Below are 27,992 nucleotides of genomic sequence, written 5' to 3' on the forward strand. Positions count from 1 at the left end.
GAAGGAACAGCCGGACACGCTCGCAGGGCACAAACGCCCTGAGCGGTCACCGGGCGGGCGCCGGGCTCCCCTCACACCCCGCGGCCCCTCACAGCCGGGCCCGCTGCGGGCGCCCCAACGGCCCCCAACCGTCCCCAACGGTCCCCAGCGGCCCGCCCCGCCGTGCGCAGGCGCGGCTCGTGAGGGCCCGGCGCTTGCGTGGTGCCGGCGCCGGAGCGGGGCGGCCCCGGGGCGGCCATGGCGGCGGCGGGGCTGCGGGCGGCGCTGGAGCAGCGGCTGCGGGAGCTGGGCATCGCCGCGCTCACCGCCGAGCACCCGCAGGTACCGGGCCCGGCCCCCGCCGCTTCCCTCTGGCGCCTTCGAGCGAGCGCGGACGCGTGTGGGAAAGGAACGGGAAAGGGCGCGGGAGCAGCGCCTCGCGTTTTATTCGGGTTCTTGGGGAATTTCTTCATCAAAAGGCAGGGTTTTGGGGCTGAGCGGGACACGCGGCGTTTGGTAAATATTTAACAAGAGCTGCCGGTGAGGCTGCCTCACCCGCCAGCCTCACACGACGCTCGTTGTGCTCCGCAGGTGTTCACGGTTGAGGAGATGATGCCCCACGTCCAACACCTGAAGGGAGGGCACAGCAAAAACCTTTTCCTCAGAGACAAGAAGAAGAAAGGCTTCTGGCTGGTGACCGTCCTGCACGACAGGCAGATCAACCTGAACGAGCTTGCCAAAAAACTGGGCGTTGGCAGCGGAAACCTGAGGTTTGCTGATGAAAACGCCATGCTGGAAAAACTGAAAGTGGGCCAAGGCTGCGCCACGCCGCTGGCCCTCTTCTGCGACCAAGGAGACGTGAAGTTCGTGCTGGATGCTGGCTTCCTGGAGGGGGGCCACGAGAAGGTGTATTTCCATCCCATGACGAACTCTGCAACCATGGGCCTAAGCCCTGAGGACTTCATGAAGTTTGTGAAATCGACAGGCCACGATCCCATAATCATACATTTTGATGAAGACAGTAAATAGGAGAAGTTGACGTTTTTATTACTCGGCAAAGATTTTATAGAGCAAAACTGGTTAATTTTTTTATTACAAATACAATTTGAAAAAATAGGCATCCTCCTTCTTATGTTGTATAATCTGGTGAGGAAAAAATACGGTATTTCAGCTGTTAAAAGTTTTAACAGAATATTCTTACAAAGAAAAGATGATTGCGATGTACCTGTAAGTAAACAAGTAGAAACGGAATTTTATGTTGTGGAACTTTTTGTGTGTGGTACTGGGCTTGAAGATCTAAATTAAGAAATAATGAGTTAGCAGGTCTAAACTATTTGTTGACACTTCTGTCCTATGTGCTTTTTTTTTTTTTTAAACTATATCCATTTATCCCCTACTATGTTACCTTTTATTTTTTTCCTTATTTTTAATCTAGAAAAAAGTAACTTAGTTGCACTACAGAAAATGTACTTGATTGTCTACGTTTTTAGCTGCATTTTCACTCTCCCAGTATCCTCCCTTCAGGAACTAACTACTAGGTCTTCTGGTAATTCCCAGATGATGTGACTACTAGCGGCTGCGTTAGGGCAACGAGAACGAGAAGGAGACGTCTGAAAGCAGAGAGGGGTGCAACAAAGGAAAAGAGCTTTAAGGAACAGTGTTATTGCAAGTTCCTGTAATTGCAGTGTTACCTGAAGATTCCTGGGAGGAAAGTAAATACAGCCTGGCACTGTGTTTTTGTGTGCAATTTCTACTGGTTCACGGGGAAGATGTGCATATTCTCTGCTCCACTGTGCCCTTTTAATCAGGTGCCTACAGAAGTGGAAAGAACAGTGGAACAGCAGACATACTTGAGTTTCTCCCTTCAGAAGGGGACTGAACATGCAAACATCCCCATGTTTAAAAGGTTGTGGGGAGGTTGATTTTGCTTTAAATACAGAATATATTTAGTATAGAAGAGTACCTACTATCACAAGTACAAGACCAGCACATTCTCAACATTGAATTTCTAATCTTTCTCCTCTCTCCTACCTAAACAAATAAAACTCCCTTCAAAAGACTTTTTTTGTATTAAGACAGAAGAAGCAGAAACTCCATGGAGTCCAGCAGAAATACTGTGGTAATGAGTACCCCTTAAAAACCAGACACAGGAGTTGTGAAAGTGTGAAATTTGAAGATGACAGGGAAAAGGGCTTTTAAACACAGCCTGATGAAAGTGTCTGTTGTGCAAGAACAATGCCTAAAGGCAAGCAATAGGGTGAGCACAGAGAAAAATGAAAAAACAAAACAAAACAAAACCAACCAGTTATATAAAAGGACTATTTTTGCTACCGTATCATGCTAAAGGATGCAATACTAATAGTGATCAAGGGAAACACTTTAAATCAACAAAAGGCAAAAATCACCCAATTTGACTCAGTTTCATTATATATAGCCAAGGCAATTCTAGGAGCTGAGAACATGAACAGTTCTCCCAGGCCCCAGTGAAATCTTGAAAATTAATAACTTCCATTAACTGAGTTAATTAAGAAAAAAAAGCTGCTTCTAGGACAAGACAAGGTATTTCAAACATTGTTAACATGTTTTCCTTTATTTCAGAGATATTTGGCACCTGTTCTCACAGATATGAACAGAACTACAGCGTACTTCACGATATAGCAGTTTAAGTTCTCCTTGTCTACTTTGGAAAGACAGAAACTGATCCCATTTATAATGGCAGTTGGCTCAAATGAGAAAGAAGCGACCTAAAAATGCTGAATATAGATAGAAACCTGTATAAGAGTCACAAAAAGATGTCCAGATACACATGGCTGTATACTTTTTGTTAAATCAAAGACTAAAATGAACATCTGTTGTTTGGAAATACTGGGTTGATTAATGGACTGCCTGGGGAACTTTGGGTTGACAGATGTGTTACTGAAATACCTAGATATTAAGATACAGTCTTAGGTATCTTTAAAAGTGAAATTTATCTTACCCTCTGCCTGCCACTCACTCTCCCTTCCTTTTAGGGTTTCTTCTTCGTGCTACCCCCAAAATCCTTTATCACTTCCAAGAAGAAAAAAAAAAAAGAGTAAATGCAACTTGTCAAGTTTAAAAAAACACAGAATTTAAATGTGAAAGATGAGTTTAAAAGACATGCACAATAGCCGTTTACTATGCTTCACGAATCTTAAAATCTGTACAACTTAAACTTCAACTACCTTCATCTTTAGAAGAGATTCTGAGACTTGTTCCAGCAAAAATAATGACCAAGCAAAACTAAAGTATCAAATACTGCACTTGGCAAATATGCAATGAGTTCTTATTGTATGAAATTAGTGTTGTTTTTGTTTTTTTTTAAATAATATTAAAATAATGTATAGTTAAAAGCTACACAGATTTTTACAAATAAGCAACACAAAAACAAACTACACACTGTCCAGAAAATTTCTGCTACAGTTTTATAGGTTTCCTTCCAGAAGAAATAGTCACTAAACACATTACCGTCAACAACGCCATTACTTAACACCAATATTCTTCCAGTAACATCAGTTTCCAGAAAAAGTGTGCATAAATGTACACACAAAATAAGAATAAAAATTATTTGGTTCGGCATTTTAATAACATCATTAATAAATGTATACAATGGCAAACATTAAAAAAATCAGTATGTAAAGGAAATTACAGTTTTAAATAAGAGCTTTTTAAGTTTTGTTTCACACCTAGGTACATTCCTTTAAGGCAGTTTTATTAATATCAAAGCATTATTTACATATACATTATCATCTACCTCTAAGAATCATACATGAGCTCCTTTGTTTAGGCTGCATCATGTCTTGGAAAAAGTTTAAAAATAATACACGTGGGAATGTTACTAAATCCTCAGCAGACTACCAGCAAAGCAAATGAAAATTACACATTGTACGGTATTAAAACATCTTTTGTAAACTTGAACTAACAGGAACACATTTGGCAACTCTTAACTCTTGCTGAAAACAGCTATGTACTCTTGTTGTAGGCTGCCCACCAGCTGCTGTGTTACTCTTCTGGGCGTCTGTGCTTCAAAAAAAGGGGTCGTGGCTCCCAAATTACATTGGTGTTTGTTTGTTTGTTTGTTTTTTAATTTTATGGGCACAGACTGGAAAGATTAAGTGCATTATGTAAGTTTTGTACCAATTCAGAAAGGAAAAAAAATCATCATCATCATCAGAGCACAGGGAACATCTGGACAGCTCTTCTGCTCTGAAACTTCTCTGCAGAAGAAGGTGCTGGGAATATAACCCCGGTGCTGCTTTTGGATAATTCAGTCAACACAAACCAAAATCCCCTCTGCACTGATGCAGCCTGAGCGCCTTGAAACCTGCTCATGATGGCGCAGATGGACCCTAGCGAGGCCTCTGGCATGCAGATGCACCTACGCTAGGCTGACCTAGCGGGATGCATTCTGTTGTCTCGCCCTCAAATTCCTGCTGATTCTCTCAGGCAAGGAAGATTTGCCGAGTTTTTTGGGTAAGGGGATTTCACTTCCAACACATGTCATCGGTTGAATAGTAATTGTGATGTTTGTGACTAAACATCCTGGTTGTGACTGCATAGCCATTCTTTAAGATGTGACAACATACAAAAAGCAAGCGTAGGAAGCTGTGATGGGGTATCTTGGACAACTTCAGGAATATAAAAAAAAAGCTAATAAATGAAGAGTCAGGAGATGCCCCTGTGAAGGAAATGGCACAGCCACATGTGAGAGCACAAGGTTACGTGTGTCCAACAATGTTCCCTGCAGAGAAGCGTGCTGTGCATCAGTCATGGCAACACACCTTTCTCTCACACATTCCCAGGGTCTTCGAGTACATGGTATACCTAAGCACATACAACTGCACAGATTCTGTGAATACAAAAAACATTTGGCACTAGAGGTTAAATCTGTTAATTCGAGATACATGTTCTTCTAAAAATAGTGATGCTACTTCAGTCAGGGTTTAATAGCTTGAAATGCATCGGTCCTCTGTTGTTGAGGAGAGCTTCTGGAAGAATCCACCAACAGTCAGACCCTGAAACGAGCCTGAAAAGTATCAAAATTCAGAATAGGAGATGCTTTCCTAACATTTACCATATTTCAATTCTCTTTCAGAAAGAGCTGTGCTTTACCAATTTCATGTCTACGAAATGATGTAAAGGCAAGTGTCCCTTCAGGATCTATGGCTGTGCCACTACTGCAGTACAGGAATGGCACAGAGATCAGGCTTGAGACCAAGTTCTTATTGCTTAAAGTATTTTTCTCCTAGAGCACACCAGGGCTCTGCCTGGCTCACTTGGTACTGTGGGAGAAACTCAGCCATGCCCTGAGCTCTGAGTGCATACAGGAACACCCAAGTTACCTGCAGTACAGACGTGCCATGACACACCCTGCCTGTTCTGGCCACTGCCATACATCCCGCCTGCCCCTCTGGTGACATCTGGTAGCTGTCATTGCACAGTCTGGAGTGCTCTGAAACCTTCCCCAAAAGGTCATATTGCCAGTTACAGCATGGGAAATTATTCCACGTGCAACTGAGCTCAGCCTGCCTACAAAAACATTGTGGAACTGGATTTCAGGAACACTCTAGGCTTCAGATCACTCCTGGAGCTGCTGAACACTGTTCATACAACATCTGGACATGGAGAATAAGGGGACCAGAAACAGATCCTAGTATGAGTTGGTAACCAAAGTAAACTAATGAATTTAATAAAACACCAAAAACGTCTTTAGAGGAAGAATGGAAATTCTATATGGTGGAAAGCTGCTAAATTCATCCTATCTTCACTTAAGGGGGTGGGGGAATAAAATTCTTTGTGGAAACAATCTCAGGCTGAACGAAGTGTTTATACTGCAAAACCGATGCTTTGATCTAGATCTTTTAACACTGTCATAAAAAAAGTATTTCAGAAAGAAGTCATTTAGAGGAAAAAAGACAAATTCCCATTCTAAACCTTATTGAACTCTTCCCCTACCCCCCCCTGCTTTTGACATAATTTCAGTAAAATCCAAAAATGACTTTCCAATATGCTTTTAAACCTATTGAACTACATTCTCTCTCCAGTGGAAAATGATTCGTTTTCAGTTGTTCCTGAAAGCTTGAGACTTGATAATGATAAAACCTGTAAGCCTCAAGAAAAAAAGTTATGAAGTTAAAGAAGTTGCAGTGGCTGTATCACACCACCTAAGCAGCAGTGTGATCAATCTCCAAGCAGTCTGCAACCCAAGTTCTGTGAATATTCAAGCCATGCTTACCGGAAATCAACAGAGAAAGTTGGAGGTGAACGTTTTCTACGCGCCTGTTTGGAAGAGCTGGCACTAGGAGGTTACACAGTTAACATAACCCTTTAGAAAATAAATATGAATGTACCTACTGATTTGTAATATAATAGAATTACACTGATTTTGTATCTGTTTCTAAGTTCATGTATGCTTCCTTTGAGCTCCCTGCAAATGCTTTTAAGACAACAAATGTATACAACCGTTGAATGTACCAATTACATTTGCTGACTTTAATATGAATCAATAATGAACAAAATGTATCTTACTAATAAAAGATAACCTTAAGGGGAGGTGATTGTAAAAATGCATGATATTATTATTTTTTGCCATCAAGAAACCTCCTAAGCCACAAACAGCTCATGTCAAAAGATAAACAATAAAAGAAAAAATTAGTCAATACATAAACATTGTAAGACAGTCTTATCCTGGAAATGCCGTTTGTTGAGAACAGCCTTATATTAAAATAAAAGTTACAGAAAAGTCATACCTGACAATTTCCTGTCAAGAAATCTGAACGTACATAGGCAGAATAACTTGGGAATGTGAAAAACACAAATGACAAACAATTTCAATATAATACGATTATCCCATGACTCCCACTTCTGTTAGTTATCAAATGTTTTCACGTATGTAAACAAATTTTTCTCTTGCAGTATGCAACAAAAAAAAAATCAGCATAAACTTTTTAAAGAGCAATTTCATGCAGATTATGCTAACCAAATAAGGCAGTGAAGTGCCAGTAAGCTGTGAGGTTTTTGTATCTGTATATACAGTCACTTTCAACAAAATACTACAGCATTTATTTTAAATTTACAGAAGTAAATATAAACTGCAAGTTATGTTTTTTGGCTAAGTATTAGCAGAAGCTTAAGCAAATCAGTGGCTAATTTCATAAACAGAAGATTAAAAGTTTTTTGTTTTTTGTTTTTTCCTGGAGTAATTCTTGAGACCTTAAAATTCTTGGTCCTTAGGGAGATGAGAACTGTCCTTTTTTCAGTAGATCTTAACAGTGCAATGTGCAATAATTCCTAAGACCATCTACAAATTCTCGGCAGTAGACTCCAGTAGAGCTCCTTGATTCAAGGAAGGAAGGTAGGTAGGTTTTTATTTCTTGCCTGCTCTAGTCACGAAGAATGTAAAAAATTCCCTTAATTTTTATTAATGATTCCTACAGTCGCTGTCTTGTTTACTTCAGAAATAAAGGCTTCATACTGAGATACTGAAGGACACTTTTCTCTCTGTGTTCAGTTAAAAGGTAGAAAGAGAAAAGAACATAAGAAAAGCTTAAAGTTAAGAAATATAAAATACAGAGTTAAGTCACTAACAGAACTAACAGCACTAACAGCATGCATTAAAGATGTTTTAATGAAGTCAAGAGAAGGACAGAACGCCAAAGACAAGCTTTATAAAAAGGCAGTTTCCTCATACTATTGAATGCTTTATGAAACAAAAATGTTTTGTTCAACTATTCTTTTAGATTTATCTAAGAACTGATTTCAGTATTACTTCTTAATCCGATTTTGTTGAACTTTCTTCAAGAGAAATTTAAAAAATAAAAATAAATGGCATTTTTACAAGCAAAAGGATAAACGGACTGAAGCTCCCTATCTAGATAGGCAAAATAACTGCTCTAAAACAACCTGTTCTGGCTTAACTAATAAGCAAGATAGATGCCAGTTAAGCAAGCAGTATTTACATCTGGTTAATGCCATGTGCACTTTTTCTTATATGTAATGCTGTTAGTTTGTTGTAAATGAAATTAATCTCATTTACATATTGGGCAGGAAACTCACCACTTGGCCCACATCTCATGTAGTGGGTAATAGAATTAGGAGCTTTGTTGCTCCCTAGACCTGCATTTTGAATTTCTGCTTTCTGGGATAGCTTCCACATCTGCAGAGAAAAGCATTTCATATTATTCATTGTGTTTATCAGGACACGAAAAAACCCTCATGCATTAAAACACATTCTACTTATTAGTAGAGCAAAAGGATATACAAACATTTTTTTTTTTTTTATAAGAGGAAAGGACAGACAAGAGGGACAGAAGAATAATTTGAAGCACCTACTCAATTATACTCATTAAAATTCATCTTAGCATTTAGAATAATCAGGTATTATTTTCAAAGCCACAATCAGATATACTTAACTATGATATATGCTAACACTACATTTCTGTCTGTATGAAAAGGAAAAATATCACATTTAATCAAGATTGACTGAATTTAGCTGAGAACTGAACTCCTTCGCCTTTTTTATCTGCTAAATGTTTACAGAAATGCTCACATTCAATTCAGAAAAGCCATAAATTATCTTTGCATGCAACAGCTGAACATGCAAAATGCAGTATCTCAATTTACTATTCACTTAAAGCAAAGCATCAAGCAAACATTTAACTGCAAGCAAATTATTGAACCTGAACAACAAAACCTTCTTTGGCTGGCAGCCACTATTTAGTGTTCATAATTACCATGCAAAGCCCTGACATCATTTTTAAAGGCAACAGGGACCAAGAAATGAGCAAGTGCATTTGGTTTTACAGTTAGCCACCTGAATGGCCACAGAGCAGCAGTGACCAGATCTGAAAGGAATTTCACAGACCCTTCCACTACCTAGGCAGAAACCAACAGACATCCATAACGTATGTATGCATTGTTAATGTGTAAAGACCAAAAAACGGACAAAAAATAATCCTTGTTATACAGGAGAATATTTCTTTCATATATAATAAACAAAAGCTGACTTTTTTTTTTTCAGAGACATGAAAAAAAGCCCATGCTTTTGGTGCTGCAGTGGTGCAAGTATAGGAGCACAAAAATTATTATCCTCAGAACTGAAATGTAATTCATTACAACTTTATAAAACAATTCCAAATAGTAGCTCGAGTTGGACAAGATTATCAAGAACTCCTGTAAGAGGACACAAGGCACCAGTGTTCGATGACACCAGTGTTCAGTTATACTGAAGCCCTTTGTATTAGTGAAAGCAGCTGTTTTAATGCTGCTCCCTCCTTCCCTGGCATAATGCAAGACACAGGCTTTAAAGGCATTCACTATCAGGTATAAACAAACGCTATCAGACTTGTTTTGTGTGTGGAAGTTTAGTGCTGTGAAAAGAAATGAAACGATGCAAACAAGTGCTCTGTGAGCAGTGGCAGGAAAAAGAAAAAAAAAAAAAAACAACACTTTTTTGATGCCCTCAAAACAAGCTTTTAAGCATTCTCCCCATGAAGTTAAATTTCTCTTTAGATTGGCCTTGCTCATTACAATCGGGGACCAGGGCTTGTGCTGGGAAGTTAATAATAAACATGTATCTGGAGACGATATTGCTATTTTTTGTAGCTGTGATAGTCTAAGGGCCTAAGCAAGGTAAGGCTTGCACACAAGAGAGAACAGTGTGCCTGAAAATTTAGCTGATTTCCTCAAACAGCAGCAACTGATTTAAATAGAAGATACTGTCTCTAGCTACAAGCCTTGTTCTCATCATTATGAGAAGTTTTGCTGCAAGGCACAACCTTGCAATCAGTTAAGCCAAAAAAGAAAAAAGATACTGAAAGCATGAGCTTATAGCGCGTACTGTCAGAGCTACGAAGATTTTCTCTAATTTCTCAATTTATGAAATACAGTATGAATGTGTCACTTCAGATTAAGAGCACTATTCATCTCAAAACTAATTCAAACTCATCTGTGGATTAATAGAAATGAAGATGAATGATATGACCCAAGATCAGAGTAAAATGCATGTGAAACTAAGATTCTGCTTCAGATTTTGAATCTTCTTTGTTTGTTGTTTTTTGAAAAGGTGAAATGATTTTAGAGGCAATGACACAGCAGTGATTAGCAGCACATTGTGGACAATGATGAACTGAAAAATTTCTCAGCCCAATAATAATGGATACCTGCAAACATGGTAAAGGATAGCTGCTGTATTTTGAAACAATGAGTTTGCCCTTCACAGAACGTGTTTAAAACATTCATTTTTTTCCCCATCTTGAAAACTAGCTGAAGCTCAGGGAAGGTTTACCTCTGCACTTTGTTAACAATTCTGCTATATGAAATGGAGATCCTAGAGACTAACAACACGCACAATGCCTGCTGCTTTCCCTCAAGGAACTGTATTTCTGCAGTACTTCTACCCCTCCTTAGTTAAATGTGAAGAAATTGAAGTGCAACTCATGCAGCAGTACCATGACTGCTGCAAAACTGCTGGCAAAATAAATTTAATTGGAAAAATCAGAATAGGATATTTGTTATTTCCAATTAAGTATTTTTCCTTTATATATATATATATATATATATATATATATATATATTATTTTTTTTTCATAGTCCATATGATTTTGAGCTGCAACTGTAAGTAACTATTTCCTCTCAAAAAAAGCACCAACATCTAAAACCTCATGGAATTGTAACTTGAGTATGGCACAATTTTAATCTGTTGTTTATATTTATCATTGCAAAGTTTCTAGCAATTGCTTGAAATAGTGGCTTAAGTAATTACTTTTCAACATTAAATTCCAGATGAGCAGCTAAACAGTAATGAGTTATTCACTTAAGCATTCTTATATTCCTATAATTGGGTAAGCAAATTTTAAATTATATGGCTTCTGCAGCACTAATATTTAACACAGTTTCTGTTATTGTTGCACCTTGTTTCCTATTACATGAGTGTTTGAGTGAGAAGAAAAAATGAATTTCCACCATAATCAGTACAAGTTTTTATTACCATACATCACCCGGAGTCTCAGATAACTGTGTTACTTGACTCCTACTGAACAGCATACCTCACCACATTTGTACAACAGACGTGGAAAAAACAATGCATATGAAAGGGAAACGGTGGAAAGGGTCATTTTTTCATTGCAAGTGCTGCACACTGTTTACCTCTTAAGAATTATCATTTATGTTCAGGATTATGAATGTTAATTGTAGTTACTTATTAAAATATTTGAATGTTAATCTGAACAAGGATGCATATCTGTTGTGCAAGGTAAGTCACTGAATTATTGGGATATAACTTGTTCCATGTGCGAAGTGACACAGTGGACGTGGCAGAAATGTTAGGAGTGAGATCCTGAAATCTCTAAATGAAATGCTAATGAAACAAAGTATTTTTGAAAGAAGGAAAAAAAATGCATTTCTACTCCAAATACATAACCAACATGTTACTGATGCATCTGAAAGCACGACCACAACTGAAAAGTACTGCTTTGGACCAAAAATTAATTCACTGTGCCGCTTTTGGCAATGCAGCATGCAACTGGTTTAACATGCATTCAGTTACATACAGGAGAAAAAAGAAAAAAACAAAATACTTGTAATGGATGACAAATTAAATATAGCTTGTATTATAAAGAATTTTAAAGGCATGCAAAATATACACAGTGCAATTAACGTTTCATGCAAACTTTGGTGAAATTACAATTTTACATTCGAATACATGCTAGAGTACACAGCTGAACTCTGTGTCATTGTTCTCAGAAAAAACAACAACCCATAGATCTAAAAGCAAATCACTTTTTCATCGTAGTGAAATTTTCTATAAATCCAGTGGACATTGAAAAGAAATCCTACATGTCATATATGATTATATATCTAAAAATACAATTTTCTTTTCATACACAACCATACTCATACCACACAGTTTTATTATCTTCAGAAACAAGCAGTGGGGATTCAGCCTCACTAGTGTTTACAGAAGTGGTAGGAGCAAATTCACTAGTTAGAGCTGACCGTAGGTCACTATGATCAGATTTCTGATTAGCTGAAGGCTGTTCTTGGCTTTTCAGTACAGATCTAAATGTTGACAGGTTCACCTGATCAGTTTTTGATGCATACCTTGGAGGCAATCCACTTATATTACTAACTAATTCAGTGTTAAGGGATAAAAATGGATGAGCCACAGTAAATGATCTTGTGCTATCATTGCCAGATGCACTGACTTTATCATTAAAGACATTTGTGCTTAAAGTTTTCTCATGAAAATTTGACCTTTCCATCCTTGAAGTCTTAGGCACATCAAAGTTACATCCTAAATTACGTGGTTTAACTGTATTAGTTGCATCACTTTGTGGAACACAATCTACTCTGTAAGCCACACAGTGCAAAACATTAGGGGATAACTGGTGTGCTGAGTACTCACTAGATGTTGCTGGAACACTTCTGTCAGCGGTGGATGGTGCTGGATCAACTGAAACAGGTTGCCTAATATCCTTAGACAAAAAATCATGAATGCTTGTCCTTCGAGTAGTTCCTTCTGCTGTAGAAATTACGCTGCTTGCACGAGGTAAGGTAGCATAAGGATTGCAATCTCTTGATTGTCGCTGTGATACAGTTGCTTGCATCTTTTCTTTAACTGATTTGGTCTTCCCTTGAGTGCCTGATGTAAATTTTATTGGAGAGCTAGTAAAGTAGGCATCCTCAGTTTTACGGAAGCTGGGCCTTACAAGTTGTTCTGTTTTAATGGATCGTCCATCTGAGAAATCAACTGTATTTTTTACACTTAACGACCTCACAATACCACAACCAGCAGATGCCTGTTTTCTTAGCTTTTCCTTTCCTGTCAGCTCAGCAGACTCAGATAAACTTTTCATTACTTCATCTAAAAGATTCTCTTCACTTGCAGATTTCATCTGTCAAAAATACGAAATGCCTTATAAATTTATAATTTCTAATTTTGACTTTTCCTTAAGCAATCTTCATGGACATAAAAAAAGTATTCTAAAATATTTTTAAAGTTCTCAGAACTATAAGTGGTATTATCACGTAAATGTTTAGAGTACACATTTATGAGTTTTCTGTACAGGTTACCTACAAGCAAGTACTTTGAAAACTAGGTGTCAAGAGATATCATAAGTACCTGGAATTAGCTCCCGTAATACTGAATAATCCAGTAATTCAGAAGTTGAAAACTTCAAGTTCATCTTCTCACCCACTTTCCCTCTGCCATCACCAATCAATAATTTGCTAAGCAGATTCGTATGTGCTATTATTTTAACTTACACTGATAATACGAAGCTAAAAGTTTACATTCTCTATATATTCAAATAATAAAGACAAGAATCTTAGGAAGTAATACAAAACACATAACCTTGGTGCCTGAAATTTGATCAGCTGGCTTTCCAAACCTCTCTTTTTGGAGAAAAGACTTCAGAAATTAAAAATAAAAATAAAAATAAGTTGTCAGTGAATACTGTTCACAGACTCAGAGAAAGACTTCAGTCTTTTTCAAAATGGTGAAGGTGACAATTTGGAAAAAAATCTTAAGCTAAGATTATTAAGGAAAGGCTCCACACAAGGATGAAGAGAGATCTCCTGAAGAGCAGCCTACCAGCCTGAATTATTCTGTGATGCTATGAAAGCGATTTTGTGATTCCTGAACAGCAGTGGACTGACTTGATGACTCAGGTCGTTTCTTTTAGTTCTACTTCCAGAACTGTCTAAGGCTAACGGGTAATAAAAGTAATAACAGTAATTCTCTTGCCAGAGAAATCACAAGCGATGCATAATTTTAAGTAGCTATCAAAAAATCCAGTGACCTGTTCCAGATTCAAGTCACAGACTATGCTAATCAATTCAGCTATGAATATGTATGTTTCCATTATAATTGTGTAGTCAAAAATAGATGGAGTCTGATCCTTATTCTCGATAGGCCCTAGCCACAGTAACTAATTTGCTTTACCCTAGTGGACTTCTAAGCTTAGGACAGATCTGCTTGAGAACTAGTGATGAAATTAGAATACTGGCAGAGACACGATTGATTCTGAGCTTCTAACAAATTGTCAGTAATTTAGATAAACATCGTCTTATTCCTTCCAGATTTCAATCAGTTTGATGGTCAGCTGTTTAGGTGTTTTGCCAAACAGGGTTAAAAAAATCTTTATCTCTATCTGTACATATATCTGTATATATCATCCTTTCTGTTAATATAAGATAGATCTGACAATAGCTACTACTGAAATCAATGGCTGAATTGGAAGGTGAGAAGTGAATTTCCTTTGAGTTTATGGTCTTCCATCGAAACTCTGGTGAGTGTATCATGCATCAGTACACCGGATAATTTGGTGCAGTGGAGATTGATTTTCTCACCTAATTCAGCATCCTAGAAAGAGTGAAGCTGCAAAATTCCAAACTGATATTTATGTAATACAACAAGTAGAGTTTATCGGGATACAGTGCACACTACTACTAAATACAAGCATAACCAGAATCTCTACGAAGTTTTAAAGCAATTCTACATGCTTTAAGTACTCTATTCATTCTGTAGCCATACATGGCGTAGGAAGTAATTTTTAAACTAACCTCGCTTGAGGTACTTTTGTTGCTTTCTTCTAAAAACTGCTGCAGGGTAACAACTTCACTTCCAGGAGAACCGTTTTTGATCTGTTTTCCACGACTATCCAGTGTTTCAGGCGTTCTTTGCTGGAGCACAGGACTAGACCTTGTATGACCTTTCAAATACTGAATAGGACTGCTGCTGCTGCTAGACCAAGCCTCGTGTTCATGTAGCAGACTAAATTCTCCACTGCTGTGACTCTGCGGCCTGCTTTGATTGTTAACCACACCTGCTTTTGGAGTAAACAGTATTAAATATCCCATAACAGAAGTATATGAAAGCTGTTAGTATAACCTTACCCAAATTTGAACACTTTCACATTCAGCTAAAGGCAATTCAATTTAGAATACTAAAAAAAAAAAAAAAAAAAGAAATCTAGTTGTCTTATATTGCTCAAACCAAATATGAGTACAATTTCACTCCCCTGATTTACCTCTTACAGCTTTTTCAACATGACAGAATAACTTTTGAATAAAAACTACCTTTCACTTACAACGTGAACCACTATCTACATAACATTGTATTCTGTGAGGCCAAACGTATGCCTCCATTCTTGTTCAGCGTGACTGTGAAGTACACATTTTAATGTACTATAAATGAGTTTTACATTAAATGAAATAAAAAAGATGGAATGCAAAACAAGTATTGTCTTCAACATAGTTCTTCAACAAGAACAATTTTAGAATGTTCCTTCTCCAACAGTTTCTGCCATTACTTCTAGTTTATTACAGCTGTTACCTGAAGAAGGCATGTGGCATTAAATGCACAATAAATTCTACAACACCATTTCTGCTTATTTTTCAGTAATTGCCAATTGCTTAGAAAATGCTGATGAAAAAATCAAGTATTCCTATTTCGTGTCACTCCTAGGAAATGAAGTAAAGTTTGAAGAATGATAAATTGTTTACAGAAGAAATTTCTAATACTTTATATGAACTAGGGCATGGAGTACCTTAAAGAATTCTTTGTAAAAGGGATTAATCAGACAGACAGAACATAAATGACTAAAAATTTTAAGCTAGCATTCACCTCTCAATTTCCAAACAGATATTGTTTAAAAAATGTAAATCACAAACATTAAATGGATCTCAAATTGGCAGTATTTTACATACAATGGTCTCCAAGTAACAGTAATTTTTAAAAATCTTGTTGAATGTCTATTACAAAAAAGTATGTCAAGGCTAATAATATATGATTTGGCAATATTTTCCAAATTTCAAGGAATGTTATTAATCTTTTAAAATCAAAACATAACCATTTGCAGGACAGTATTACATAGACCATTTGTGTGTTTTGTGTTGTATACCACACGACTTTACAGCAGCAGTGCACAGATGTTTGGATGCTAGGAGAAAAAGCAGAGTAACTTCTCTGTTTAGAAATACAATATTTTAACATAATCTGAGGGGGGAATTCTTATTCTGCAAGATTGTTACTTGGTAAGCTTTGGCTCAAATAGTTTGAAAGTCACGTCAGTATCATCATTTGAACATCTATTAAAAACAAAGACTGCGGTATAAAAATGCCTAAACAAAAAAGCATGCTATGTTTTTTGTTTGTTTGTTTTTTAACCCATATAGACAATCCTACAAAGAGTAATGGAAATGAAGCATGTATGTAAATTCACCTACAGCATACCTTTGACTTCATGGAGTGAAGCATTGTTATTGCTATTGCTAGTGGATGTTCTGCCACTATCAAGGCTGGCTGGTCTGGAAGCTAAATGGAAAATTAGGAGACACCATGATGAACAAAGTTTTAGCAGATGACACGGTACCTTTACATTCTGATCACAGAATGCTCTGAGGCAGGAATCATGCACTATTTCACAGGCTGAGCATGCCCATTGTCAACAAAGTGGTTTCTTACAGATCAGAAAGCGAAGGGATTTCCAGGCAGTCCAAGAGGACACTTTAGAAAAGGGCACTACAGGAATAGTAAGGTACAAGGGAGAGGAAGAGAGAAATAGAGTGTACATTTAGAATTGAAACAGATTGGTTAGTGGGAAACCAGGATTTTACAGATGGAAGGACTGGCATGCAGAAAGTTGCTTGTGATTAGGTCACTTACAACAGATTTGGCAAGGAACCTTGCACATTGTTGAAATGCCACGAACAGGAGGAGCAAGAGCATCTGCACAGTTAATGTCCTGTACTCCTATCCAATACAAGGGAAATGCACTGTTATGATCTTAAAAAATGTTTATTGCTCATACTAATTTCAAGTATTTTTAGAAGAGTTAAAACTTCACTTATTACAGCTTTCACTTCATAGCTTTGCTTGAAGGAACACATACTGTATTTTATAAAATCACGAGATGATAAATTTACATTTCACTGAACAATAAACATTGGAAAAGCTGGCCAGATTTCTTTTTTTTTTTTTAAGATTGGAATTGTAATAACTGATTTTATTTTACTATCAACTCCAAATATATTTTTAAAAGGCAAAAAAATTTGATCCTGTTCAGATGCACTTCATAAATACTTTCTACTAGAGAATATCTGATAGTATTTAAGAAGAAGAAAAGATAGTACAAGCAATAATCTGAAGAAATGATGCTATACATTCAAGAGGTATGCAAATCACAGAAAACATGCTCACTCATAATTAAACCATTCACGTTTTTTTAGACCTTATTCACATTCACATAATATATCCTTAAGTCATTTAATTAAAATTCACATCTTACCATGAACTCTTGATCCTGTACTAGAATCATCACTAATACCTTGTGGACTTACATCTTCAAAGGATGTAGTATCTATACACAGAGACATAAAAGCAGATGTAAAATAAAATAGATTATAGGTGTATTTTTTTCATTGTCTATAAAATATATTAAAATAATCGTCAGAATTTTATTTATGTAACATTCTGTAGGAATAATCCTGAAACATTTTGTAATTGCAGTTAATAAACCTGTTCAGTATCTTATCACTGTAACTCAATTATTCAGGTTGCCTTTTTTTTTATTATATATTTTCATTTTGTAGAAAAAAAATAAAAGTAAAATGAAGATTTACAGGAAATTGCTGTTACACATAGACACATCATGGTGCAAAAAGCTTCTACCTATACCTTTATTATTTAGCAACTGCTTGGATCTGAAGCCTGTAGAAGAGTTGACAGCTGCAAAGTTGATAGCTGTAGTAGAGAAGGCCATAGCTCCCAATTCTTTTCTCCTTTTACCCGCAGATATATCATCAGGACCCTCCAGATGCTCAGAACTACCTGTCCATTGTCCTCCTGCTAGGACCATGGACTGCACCAGGTCATTCATGGCTGGGATGCAAATGAAAGCAAATGATCAGCATGGTCAATGTATTTGCTTTTGTTCTTATCTTGTATTGCAAAATGTTTTGACAGTTTTCTAAGCATTATAGCATATAGAATACTGCAAGGTACAAGCACAAGATCATCCATGTTATAACATGCAATCAGCTCAATGAATGAGAAGTGTTGTAAGTCAGAGACTTCTCTGAATTCAGTATGGTTCTTTAAACTGATTTTATTAGGTATAGTCATCATGCTTGTGCTGCAATGATATGCAATATATATGTTAGAAGCCTTGATATACTGTTTGCAATGATAAGATGGAATGAATAAGGATAAAACGGGCAAGGTGCTAACACAACTATGTCAACAATGACACGGGATCCTTGAACAGTGCAGGTTACTGCAGGGATATTGTATTTTACATAACAAATAAAAAGATCTGAAAAAGATGACTTCTGATGATATTCACCTTTACTTTGCAAAGACAGAGAAAATTATCCACTACTCTTGAAAAAGTAAAATAAAGTAAAACAAATCAATACAACATTTTGGCAACAACAACTGATGAATACTTGAAGAGTGACAGACCACCATACAGCCTTGCACTACTTTTTCTACACTTTCTTTAAACAAAAAAATTGCAGCAGTTTTTGAAGGCTTATGAAATGTGTAATTTAGAACTACTAATGTTAACACAGTGCACTGTAAATTTATATACACAAATGTGTATATAGACAAATATGTATACAAATACATGTAATCACAATGCACTGAATATATATATGTATATGTGTGTGCTTGTGCATGTGAATGTGTGGGTACGAGTGTGTGCACATATGCACATATATAAGGTATTCAGTGCCAAGGTTTAAAAAAAAGAAAAAGCTCCAGCTCCTTTTATAGTAGCAGGACTTGCACATTGCAAAATAGAAGGAAAAATAAAGCGCAGTCCAGGGAGAGGTTAGTGAAAAATTAGTAATGGAAGCCAGTGTAGCCATTTAAAAGAAGCTGAACTGTCATAAAGTCTTACACATGGAGCGACGGTAGAAGGCCTTCATTTTGTCTTTTTCCTTCGGTCTGTTCCTCAAAAAGGGCAGTCTTTTCAGTGCAACCACTTTTATGTCATAGCATGAGGAAAAACGGAAACAGGGAAATGAAAGAAAAAAAGGGAGAAGAACAGATGGAAGTTAAATGTTGAAACTAAGGACAGAAATGAATGTCTGAGTTTAAGCTATGTATGCTATTCTAAAAACTATCACTCTCATGCTTCTGTGTGACAATGAAATATGAAAACTACACCAAAATATGAAAACTACACTATGAAAACTTTAATATACTCAGAAATGCACCGAAAATAATGGTGAAGAGTGTAACACAGTTTGAAAGTCCTAACTACCATCACAAAAAACTAAACGCAAGTGCTTTGCAGATCACAAAAATTGGCTCTAATTTTTTTTTACTGTGAAAAATGTATTTCTTGAACGTAAAGAAAAATGTGAAGCAGAAAAAGTTTAAAATGAAAGTAACCAAGTATAAACTATACTTTAAAATATGAACATATCGCTGTTTTTGAGACTAACTTTTGTAATTTTTTTCCCACTGTCCACAGCAGGAAACAATCTTCTTTTGTTGTACTTTTTGCTCATCACTAATTTTGATCACTTACTGTCTTCTTGAAAAATTACATGGACCTCACACTCAAATAACTATGCTTACTTGCACACTGATTTCAGTATTTTACTGAAATATCTGTAAATCAAATCAAACCTGTAATTAGAAAAATAAAATAAAAATGTGTTGGCAGGAATGATATACACCAAATTTTTGACTGAAAGAATACCCAAGATTCAAAAAAAAATAGCAAAAGAAAATCCAAATGTGAGTGTTACTGTTAAATTTTAGGAAGGATCAAGTAAAGTTAAAACAACATAATCATAGGAGTTAAAATTTTAAGTAGTAATAAAAGATGGGGAGTGGGAAATCACAATTAATCTTGTCCTTAGGTTCAGCTGTTCTCCATTAGTAACTGATTACTGGCAGACACCTGCATCTGGAAGCATCAGATAAACGTGTCAGCTGACTGTGAAGTATACAGGAGCCACATGCAAAAAATTAGGATATAAAGATCCAGGAAGAAACAAAAAATGGAATTATTGAGAAAACTGTATTTATGCAAATGTGAAAGCAGTGTAGAGCAATCTGTCAGCCCAGGAGCTGCTTATTTTACCTCCTTGAAGTGACTTTTCAGGACACATGCTTTGTCATTTGCCTTTGTTTTCTACTCAGCCAACAGCTTGTTATACAGCCATTTTGATTTTACACAGGAGTACATATATACATATACATTTACGAGTGCACATGAACTACCTAGAAGGAAATACCCCTCTCCATCACATTATTCTGTGTTAGCACTTAGAACAAGCAGTCTACAATGCCATGTATTCTTCAAGCAGCATCCAGTAGCCCAAGTCAAACCACAGCAATACCACGCTGGGCAGCCCAATATATTTCTATTACTTCCACGAGGATGCGATGTGTCTGCTACTGGTACTATTAAAAGACGACAGGCTTAGTAACAGCCTTAATTCCTTGGAATGCTGTTGACAATCTGAAACACCTGAAGTGGATGCTCACAAAAGTAATCCGTTTTTCTCCACACAAAAAAAGATTCCACTTGCTTGCCTTGAGTTTTCTATGCAAAAACTCAGAATGGTATCCATCCCCTCCAAGAGGAAAGGCTCTGCAGAAAGCAGATGTCAGATCCACAGTATTCAGCTGATGCAATCACTGAATGCAGATGTGAAAAGCAAAGGTGAAACTCTGCAGTCAGGAGCATCCAGCATTCACACTGCCTGCAGGATTTTACCAGTGCTGCAAATGTTCCCAGCCATACAGGCAGCCCCACATTTGAGAGTACCTCTGGAAACAAAGAGCTTCAAGCGCTCTGTGAGCAGATGAAAATCTCAGGTGCTGTCTTCCTTTTTCAACAGCATAACCTGATCTTTGCACCAAGATCACCTGTCTTTCTAAGAGAACAGGTCTTTTGAAAACATCTGCATGAGAGCGTCCTGTATTAGGAAAACACTCTGTCTCCACTATCTGCAAAAGAAAAAAAAGTCTACAGATGTCACATAGCTAATTATTTGTCAGTCGTGGTAACTGAGCAATACATTTGGACATCTGTATCTCCTCACCTCCTCTGACAGAGGGTAAGGGATAGGAAACCTGTATGTCAAAAAGATCATTAGAGGACAAAGAATAACAAAGCTTTTGAGAGCACCACTGATTTGTGTCACTGGCTGCAGGCTGGGGAATGAAAATTACCTTCTCTTGCTTCCTGAAGGATACAGGAGGATTTTCCATCTCAACAGTTCCTGCAGGGACCACCTCCATTTGCAGACACAGATGATTAGTGTGGACCAGAACCTGTCCCCTCCCTTGGTGCAGACTGCCTTCAGTCAGTGTGAAAAGCTACAACACCTGAGTACTTGCTTAGACAGGAGGCAACTTCCTTTCTTATAGTTTTTTTTTTGTTTGTTTGTTTTGTGTGTGTGTGTGTGTGTGTGTGTGTGTGTGTGTGTGTGCGTGTGTGTGGAGGCCACTACTTAGAGAATAGAAAGTAGCCACAGTTTCACAGGATTTTTATTTAGGATTTACAATCATTCTAAAAGAAGAAGAAATAGACTGCAAAATGTGTGCCACTACTGGTTCTTTTCACACTGACATATTCTAGTCCTAACTCCATGAGACACAGACTGTCTCAGAAGGACAGTCAGCACTGAACTGGCACCTAATTTATCCAAATTCTGTCCAAAAATATGGTTTCTGTGGTGACGTGAAATGTACGAAGGTTGGGATTCAGAATTAGATTAGCCCTTCCAGTTTGCGCATAAATACATTGGGATTAAAAGGAACTTGAACAAGGCCCATACAGTACAAAATTAATGAGGTCTGAACAACTTCAAACTTCTTTTGAGTGTTAGCTACCACTAACTTCAACCTTGGCTCTAACAAGAGGAAAAGTGCTTTGAGTGTAGCAGCAGCATGCCCAGCTGCACTCTACAAGGTCCCAAGTATCACTGCAAAGAATATTGTCACATAAAATTGTCCTGACCATAAAATCGTTGATGCACCTGACCTGATCCAAAGCATACACACTTGTAAACATCTGCTATAGCTTCAGTCAGTCCTGAACTCCGCAAGACTTCCAATTTACGTTCCAAAAGCCACAGTTGTGTTTCTTTATTCAGAAATACCTGTTCTGAATCTTTACCAACCACCCTTAGGCTGAAAAATGTTAAGCTCCCCAAAACTGACAAGTTAGCAATGAAAGCAATAGTTTACCCTCAAACTTAAATTTTATTATTTAAAATAAATCACAAATCTGATTTAAAGTTTCCCTGAAATAGCGCTCTTAGATGCCTTAAATGTTTATGTAGTAACCTTAAAAGAAAAAATACACCATAATAGCTTTAATCATTTTTAATACAGTAAATTCATACCTGGCTCAAAAATATTGATCTGATGTCTTGTGAAACCCAAGACATAAAGAACTTCCTATTGCATATTCAATATCAAAAAACTTCATCACTTATTTTTTGTGATGCTGGAGAAACATCTTCAGACAGAAGATCTGTTTAGGATCTGAAGGATGTTAGCACAGCCACAGCTTGGAAACCACTTTTAAAGACAAGGGGAAGGATGCATGCTGGGACAAGAGGGAGAAACAAAATATGGTGCTTGTGGTGGTATCTGACAATCTATACAAAATTCTGTTCACCTGATGCAGTAACACTACCTACTTCACCATACCTTAGTAAACATATTTTGACATCTTTATAGCTGCAGAAATGCTAAAAAAAAAAAAAGAGCATCTGCCCATACACTCAAGTCTGCATGAAGTCAGTATAAATTTGTCACTGATGAGAAAATCCAGGCTCATTTCCTGAAGACCTTCAGAATTAACTGTAAAAAACCTCAAGAACTCATAGGTTTTCTCAGCACCTTTTTATTTTTAAATAAATAAAAAAACATTTAGCTGAGAAGTATTAAAAGAGAATAAATGTTTTGCTGTACTCACTACTACTCTTTTTGGTTCCCAGGGTCTGGCCATCTTCAAGAGAATTTGAGCCCACAGAAGAACTATCTTGACTGTCCTGGTGGGGCAGCTGAAGAAATCCTTCACTGGATTCTGAACGGGTAGGCGTAAGGGTCACAGATTTCAAACGTTCTCGATTGGCATCCTTCTTGGATTTTATCAGCTTCTTCATCTTCAGAGCAATCCAGTTACCCCTTCTGTTATCAATAAGACAATACATTTATTGCATTTATAATACATTACTTAGGTCTTCGTATTTTTCCCAATTTGTATGCAAGAACAGACATGATTCTGCTCCTCTGAAGTTGAACAAAATCTTGTCTTTCAGCCAGAACAGAATGGGTAATCGTGCTTTAGATTTGTGTTTTTTTTTTTACACAATATTCATCACTACCTTCTTGGTGGAGATGGCTCATAAAATTTATACTGATCCATTATCTTCTCTTCCAATTTCTCCTTCTGTCGCCTTAATTCGTTTAGCTTGTCACTGTAAAGAGAAATTAATGATAATTTATGTTTGGAAAATGTATATGTGAGTAACATGATCCTCTGGATATGTTATCCGAAAACTGTAGGTTTTCATGAGAAATTCTTACGTAACAGCTGTTTCTTATTGGAAAAAATCAAGAAAGTGAGATAAAGAAAACAAGTATTCTTCTGTTTAACGCCACAATATATCATTATAAATATTTCCACTAGCTTTGTTTATTATACGACAGAAGTTTGCCTTTTTTTTTTTTTTTTTTTAAGTAACAATGTGCACATAGGCTATACCAGAATCATTTACACAAGCATATTTTCTCTTCTCTCAAATTCACTAAAAGGGTTACAGTTTTCAAACAAATCTATCATCTTCAAATGGGGAATAAATAACATTTTTATTAGATATTTCACCAATAATGAATGCAGTTGCACTCATCTTTCAGATTTAAAAATAAAATGCTCTTAGTTTTAATTACCTGCTTTTCACACATAATTAGTTTTTTTAAGAAAAGAAACACATGCTACTTCGGAAACATTAATTTCTATATACAATGAAAGTGTTTTTTTTTTGTTGTTTTTGTTGTTTTTTAATATTATGTAACTGCCCTAATCACAGTAATTTAACTGTTTTTAAAACTCACATGTACTGCCTTTGCTCTACATGGAAGAGATCCTTGCTTTCCATATTCTGCTCAAGTAATGTTCTATTTTGTAGCATTAATGTCTGAATTTGATCTAGTAGATGTCTGTTTTCTTCCTCCAGATTTCCTTTAAGCTGGCTAAGCAGCTGTTAAAATAAATGAAATGGTATGTACATAAGTATATGTGAACATATTTCATATACAGATTATATTATCAAGGAAACTTAGGCCTACAATGTATTTAGAAAGTCAAATCAAACAAAAAAATTAACAAAATCATGACTCAGTGGGTAAAATCTTCTTTGATGCTTTAAATAACTTACAGTTTACCTAACACAAACTGCAATTTTTTATGGCATATAAAACAGACAAATTCATTTGTCTTCAGACTCACGACGTTATCTATAATCCAAATGTCAAATTCTCAAGCACTTCATTTTTTATGAATCTGTAAATAAGCTTATACAAACATTGCAACAATACCAGTCCTAAAAACAGGATAATTGTCACATACCTCACATTGGTTATTTAATTTGGTAGATGTAATATCCAGTTGTTGGTACTGTTCTCTAAGTTTAGAAAACTCAGCTTCTAATCGCGTTTGTTCTAGTTTGGAATTATTCAATAATGTTTTCAGATTCTTATGATCAGTTTGCAGAACTTCATTCTCTCTCAAGAGTTGACTGTATGTATGAGCAAGCCTGGAATTAAGAGAATGTAAAAGAATACACGCATGTAAAAGGTATTCATGACCCCACACTGCTCCTGAAACATGAAACTTCCAGGCTTTGATGCTACTTCACGAAATACACCTAAGAATTTCTTGGTATCACATGCTGTAGGTAAGTTACCTGTAAATCTAAAGTTCCTAGGTATGTATCAAATCTTTACCCAAGTCTGGGTCTTCAGATTTTTAAAAATAATTAGGATTTCTGAATGTGGACATAAAAACTAGTTTTAAGATGCCACTTTTCAAAATATGAAAATCTCACAAAATAGCTAAGATTTCTTGCCAACACAAAACAGTAAGTAAATAGGAATGGTCCAAATCTTGGTAACTGCATAAGCTGTGTATGGACTCTTAGGCTCCCTTTGCCCAGCTCTGGCACGTCCATTTCTAAAAACAATTTCCAGTTCCCACTAATTCTTCTCATACAACACCACAGGCAGTAGACATTTCATTGCAAACATCCCTGCCCGATTAACAACTCTTAATGCCTCTTCTTCAGGTGGGTAAGTATTGTACTATGTAAATAGTAATAGTAATATTAATTTCAACCAGACTATTTAGGGCAAGCTGTACCTCAGTAGTAGGGATCAAACTGCCCTTCACCACTCACAACACTGAATTTCTACTCCTACCAGCGTTAACCAGTCATTCTGCCTCACGCAACTCACAGAGAATGGCTTGCTCCCTCTACAGCCCACATCCACACAGCACAGTGCATGGCCTCGCATTCTTAAGATGCTATGTGGAATTCAGTATAGTCAGCATGCAATAATTATGCTTTATGGTGTTGTTTGTTTTTTTTTTTTTGTGTGTGTGTGTTTGTTTTTTTAACTGTTCCCTCTTCAGTTTTCCTAAAGTAATTATACTATAGAACAAAAGAGTGTGTTTCTGTAAGGTATGGATCGTTAATATTCTGGGGCACAGCATCAGGTTTCCAGATACATGAGAGGATGCAATGCTTGTTCAGACTGCACCAGTGTTTTGCTTTACCTATCATTTTCATCACGAAGTTTCTTATATTCTACTGCTACAGTTTCGTGTTTTTCATTTTGCTGAAGCATTTTCTCCTGTTCTATCTTGAGCACTTTCTCCAACTCTTCCAATTGCACTTTCTGTTTCAGCAACTGATTGTACCTGCAAACAAGAATTGTATTTACATTTCTTTTTTTTTTGAACAAGAAAACATGGAGGGTTTTTTTTTGTTTTGTTTTTGAAAATGTGATCTTTCCAAGTTTTAAGATCTTAGTGTTGTATTTCAGGAATACAGATTCTATTCATCATAGCTATACAGCATTTCTTGCTGTTTAGTGAGGATCAGTCTTCTAATTATAGTCATGAATATTAGTATTTACCTATCTTCTAAGTCCTTATGCTCCACCTCCAGATTTTTGTGTGCAGATTTAAGACTTCCGTGTTTAGCAATCAGCGATTCATACTCAGAAGCTTGGCGCTCATGTAGGTGTTCCAGTTTTTCATGATCTTTGAGAAGTGAATCGTACAAGGATTTCAGATCCTCACGATCCTTGAGCACACATTCATTTTCATTTTCTAGAGTAGACTGTTGGATCAATAGTTGAGCATTCTGATTCATAAGAGATGTACTTTGAGAATTTAGGGTGGAATTTTCAACCTGCAACCATAAACATTTGACAAAAGTTGCACATTAATTTCATAGACTGGATCATCTTGTCTGTATCATTCTATTGAAGGATTTCTTGAATGATCGATTCATTATCTCCGCAACCTTCTAATTACTCCATCATCTGAAAGCCTTGAATGGAAACACTTATTTCTTATATCCTTACAGACAACTCCAATTTGTACATGTTGTTAGATCTAACAGAAAGTATTCCTGTGGAAGAGTACCATTTCTCTAAGAGTTATGTCAGAATCTTATTTACATCCATTAATACATTCAAGCTTTCAAAATATGACATATAAAAATCTTTACTTGCGTGCTTCTAGAAAAGATTAACATCATCTAATCCTTGGATATCTTAAGGAATTAAGGATACCTGACATGTTTGTCATCTGACCTGTAATAGTCTAGTTTCCTCCTCTTTCCTATTCAAAAAAAAGGAAAAAAAAACAACAACTACTAAGGCTTCTAATACCCTCAGGATATCTGCTAAGGAGAAAAAAAAAAAAAACTATCACTGCAATGCATGCTGTTACTAAGGAACAAATCCCTTTCTGTTGGAACTGCAGCACTCTTTGCTACAGTGACAAAGCTGAACGTTTCACTGGAAATGAAGTAATGTCTGATGGCAAGTGTATACTGTAAAACTTCAGACTGAATTCCAAGTTCGCTTTAGTATAGAATTCCCAGTCACCCTTTAAGACATCCTTTCTCTTGTTTGTTCTTTATGGGTATCAGGAAGAATACTAGAATTACAGTTGCCTAAAAATAGCCTTGATACAGTCTACGTAGACTGTCTTAGTTCACATTTCGGCTTTAGTTAACAGTCACACATTTTCTTGAGCATACTTCACCTTTCATTTTGATTTAGAGTTAATAGAGAGTTGTCTTGCAAGTCGAACTCCCTTTCTTGGACTGCTGGGTGCAACATCCTCCTGTCATCCCCAGCAATTAAAATTACATTGTTTGGTGAGATTCACCACACACAAAAAAAGGCAGAAAACGCCTCCCCTTCTAACTCATTGTCCCAGTACTTTGACTTATCTATGGTTGTTTTATTCTCCAGCTTTATCAGACAGGAAAGGCCTCTGCTATTATGCAATCCATGAAAAAAGCAAACTGCTCTAAGATATTCCTGCTATTTTGACAAATATAATTACAAAATACTCAAAGAGTTCTGAACCCCAGATATATACCCTAATCTGTCTAGAACAGTCAAGGATGCCCATGTCCACTAAATTTTTAACAACTAGATGAGGCACACTACGTGCACAAACGTTCTGTTTTGTTCACAGGCTTGACAGACACAAAGGGGAGTACTGTGCACTAATTAGATTTCAATGTGGTAGACAGAAAGTGCATCTGTGGTACAACTGGGTTCTGCTTTCCAGCAAGAGACAGAAAGATGACTTGAGGCATTCATGAAATGCATTATTTGTTCACCCTTTTAAAGATTCCTTCACTCATGGATGTCTGTTTTTCATCAGTTTTGGCATTTTGTTTACTATTTGTGCTGAACTGTGGATTTC

At 36.7% G+C, this 27,992-nt stretch overlaps 2 protein-coding genes across 14 annotated transcripts in view; one reads left to right on the forward strand and one right to left on the reverse strand.

Moving 5' to 3' along the window:
* The first annotated feature begins 192 nt into the window (after positions 1-192).
* On the forward strand, positions 193-2,275 carry LOC137853200 (prolyl-tRNA synthetase associated domain-containing protein 1-like). The gene is made up of 2 exons (XM_068675284.1): positions 193-321; positions 571-2,275. The coding sequence occupies exons 1-2, from the start codon at positions 238-240 to the stop codon at positions 1,006-1,008; spliced, it is 522 nt and encodes a 173-aa protein (XP_068531385.1). The 5' UTR covers positions 193-237; the 3' UTR covers positions 1,009-2,275.
* A 1,124-nt stretch (positions 2,276-3,399) lies between these two features.
* CCDC88A (coiled-coil domain containing 88A) overlaps positions 3,400-27,992 on the reverse strand; it is an 81,220-nt gene continuing 56,627 nt past the window's right edge. For 4 of the 13 annotated variants that reach the window (XM_068675245.1, XM_068675241.1, XM_068675243.1 and 1 more), the window contains exons 21-33: positions 26,177-26,454; positions 25,815-25,958; positions 24,609-24,795; positions 24,095-24,240; positions 23,365-23,457; positions 22,953-23,167; positions 18,903-18,986; positions 17,675-17,878; positions 17,286-17,357; positions 16,664-16,750; positions 16,232-16,312; positions 14,560-14,825; positions 10,949-12,890 (exon numbers count right to left, since the gene is read on the reverse strand). In XM_068675245.1, the coding sequence (XP_068531346.1) occupies positions 11,874-12,890; positions 14,560-14,825; positions 16,232-16,312; positions 16,664-16,750; positions 17,286-17,357; positions 17,675-17,878; positions 18,903-18,986; positions 22,953-23,167; positions 23,365-23,457; positions 24,095-24,240; positions 24,609-24,795; positions 25,815-25,958; positions 26,177-26,454 (2,874 nt within the window). In that variant the 3' untranslated portion in view covers positions 10,949-11,873. Of the gene's footprint in view, positions 7,498-8,052; positions 8,153-10,948; positions 12,891-14,559; positions 14,826-16,231; positions 16,313-16,663; positions 16,751-17,285; positions 17,358-17,674; positions 17,879-18,902; positions 18,987-22,952; positions 23,168-23,364; positions 23,458-24,094; positions 24,241-24,608; positions 24,796-25,814; positions 25,959-26,176; positions 26,455-27,992 lie in introns of those variants that run through there. The other 9 variants (XM_068675253.1, XM_068675251.1, XM_068675249.1 and 6 more) reach the window with 7 other exon arrangements.

Source organism: Anas acuta, chromosome 3 (genome assembly GCF_963932015.1).
Source record: "Anas acuta chromosome 3, bAnaAcu1.1, whole genome shotgun sequence".
NCBI classification, from domain to species: domain Eukaryota; kingdom Metazoa; phylum Chordata; class Aves; order Anseriformes; family Anatidae; genus Anas; species Anas acuta.

Bases quoted from the DNA above. Each gene is read 5' to 3' on its own strand.
- LOC137853200 (XM_068675284.1), top strand. From the start codon at position 238: ATGGCGGCGGCGGGGCTGCGGGCGGCGCTGGAGCAGCGGCTGCGGGAG. The intron at 322-570 runs GTACCGGGCCCG...TGTGCTCCGCAG, and splicing joins TCACCGCCGAGCACCCGCAG to GTGTTCACGGTTGAGGAGAT.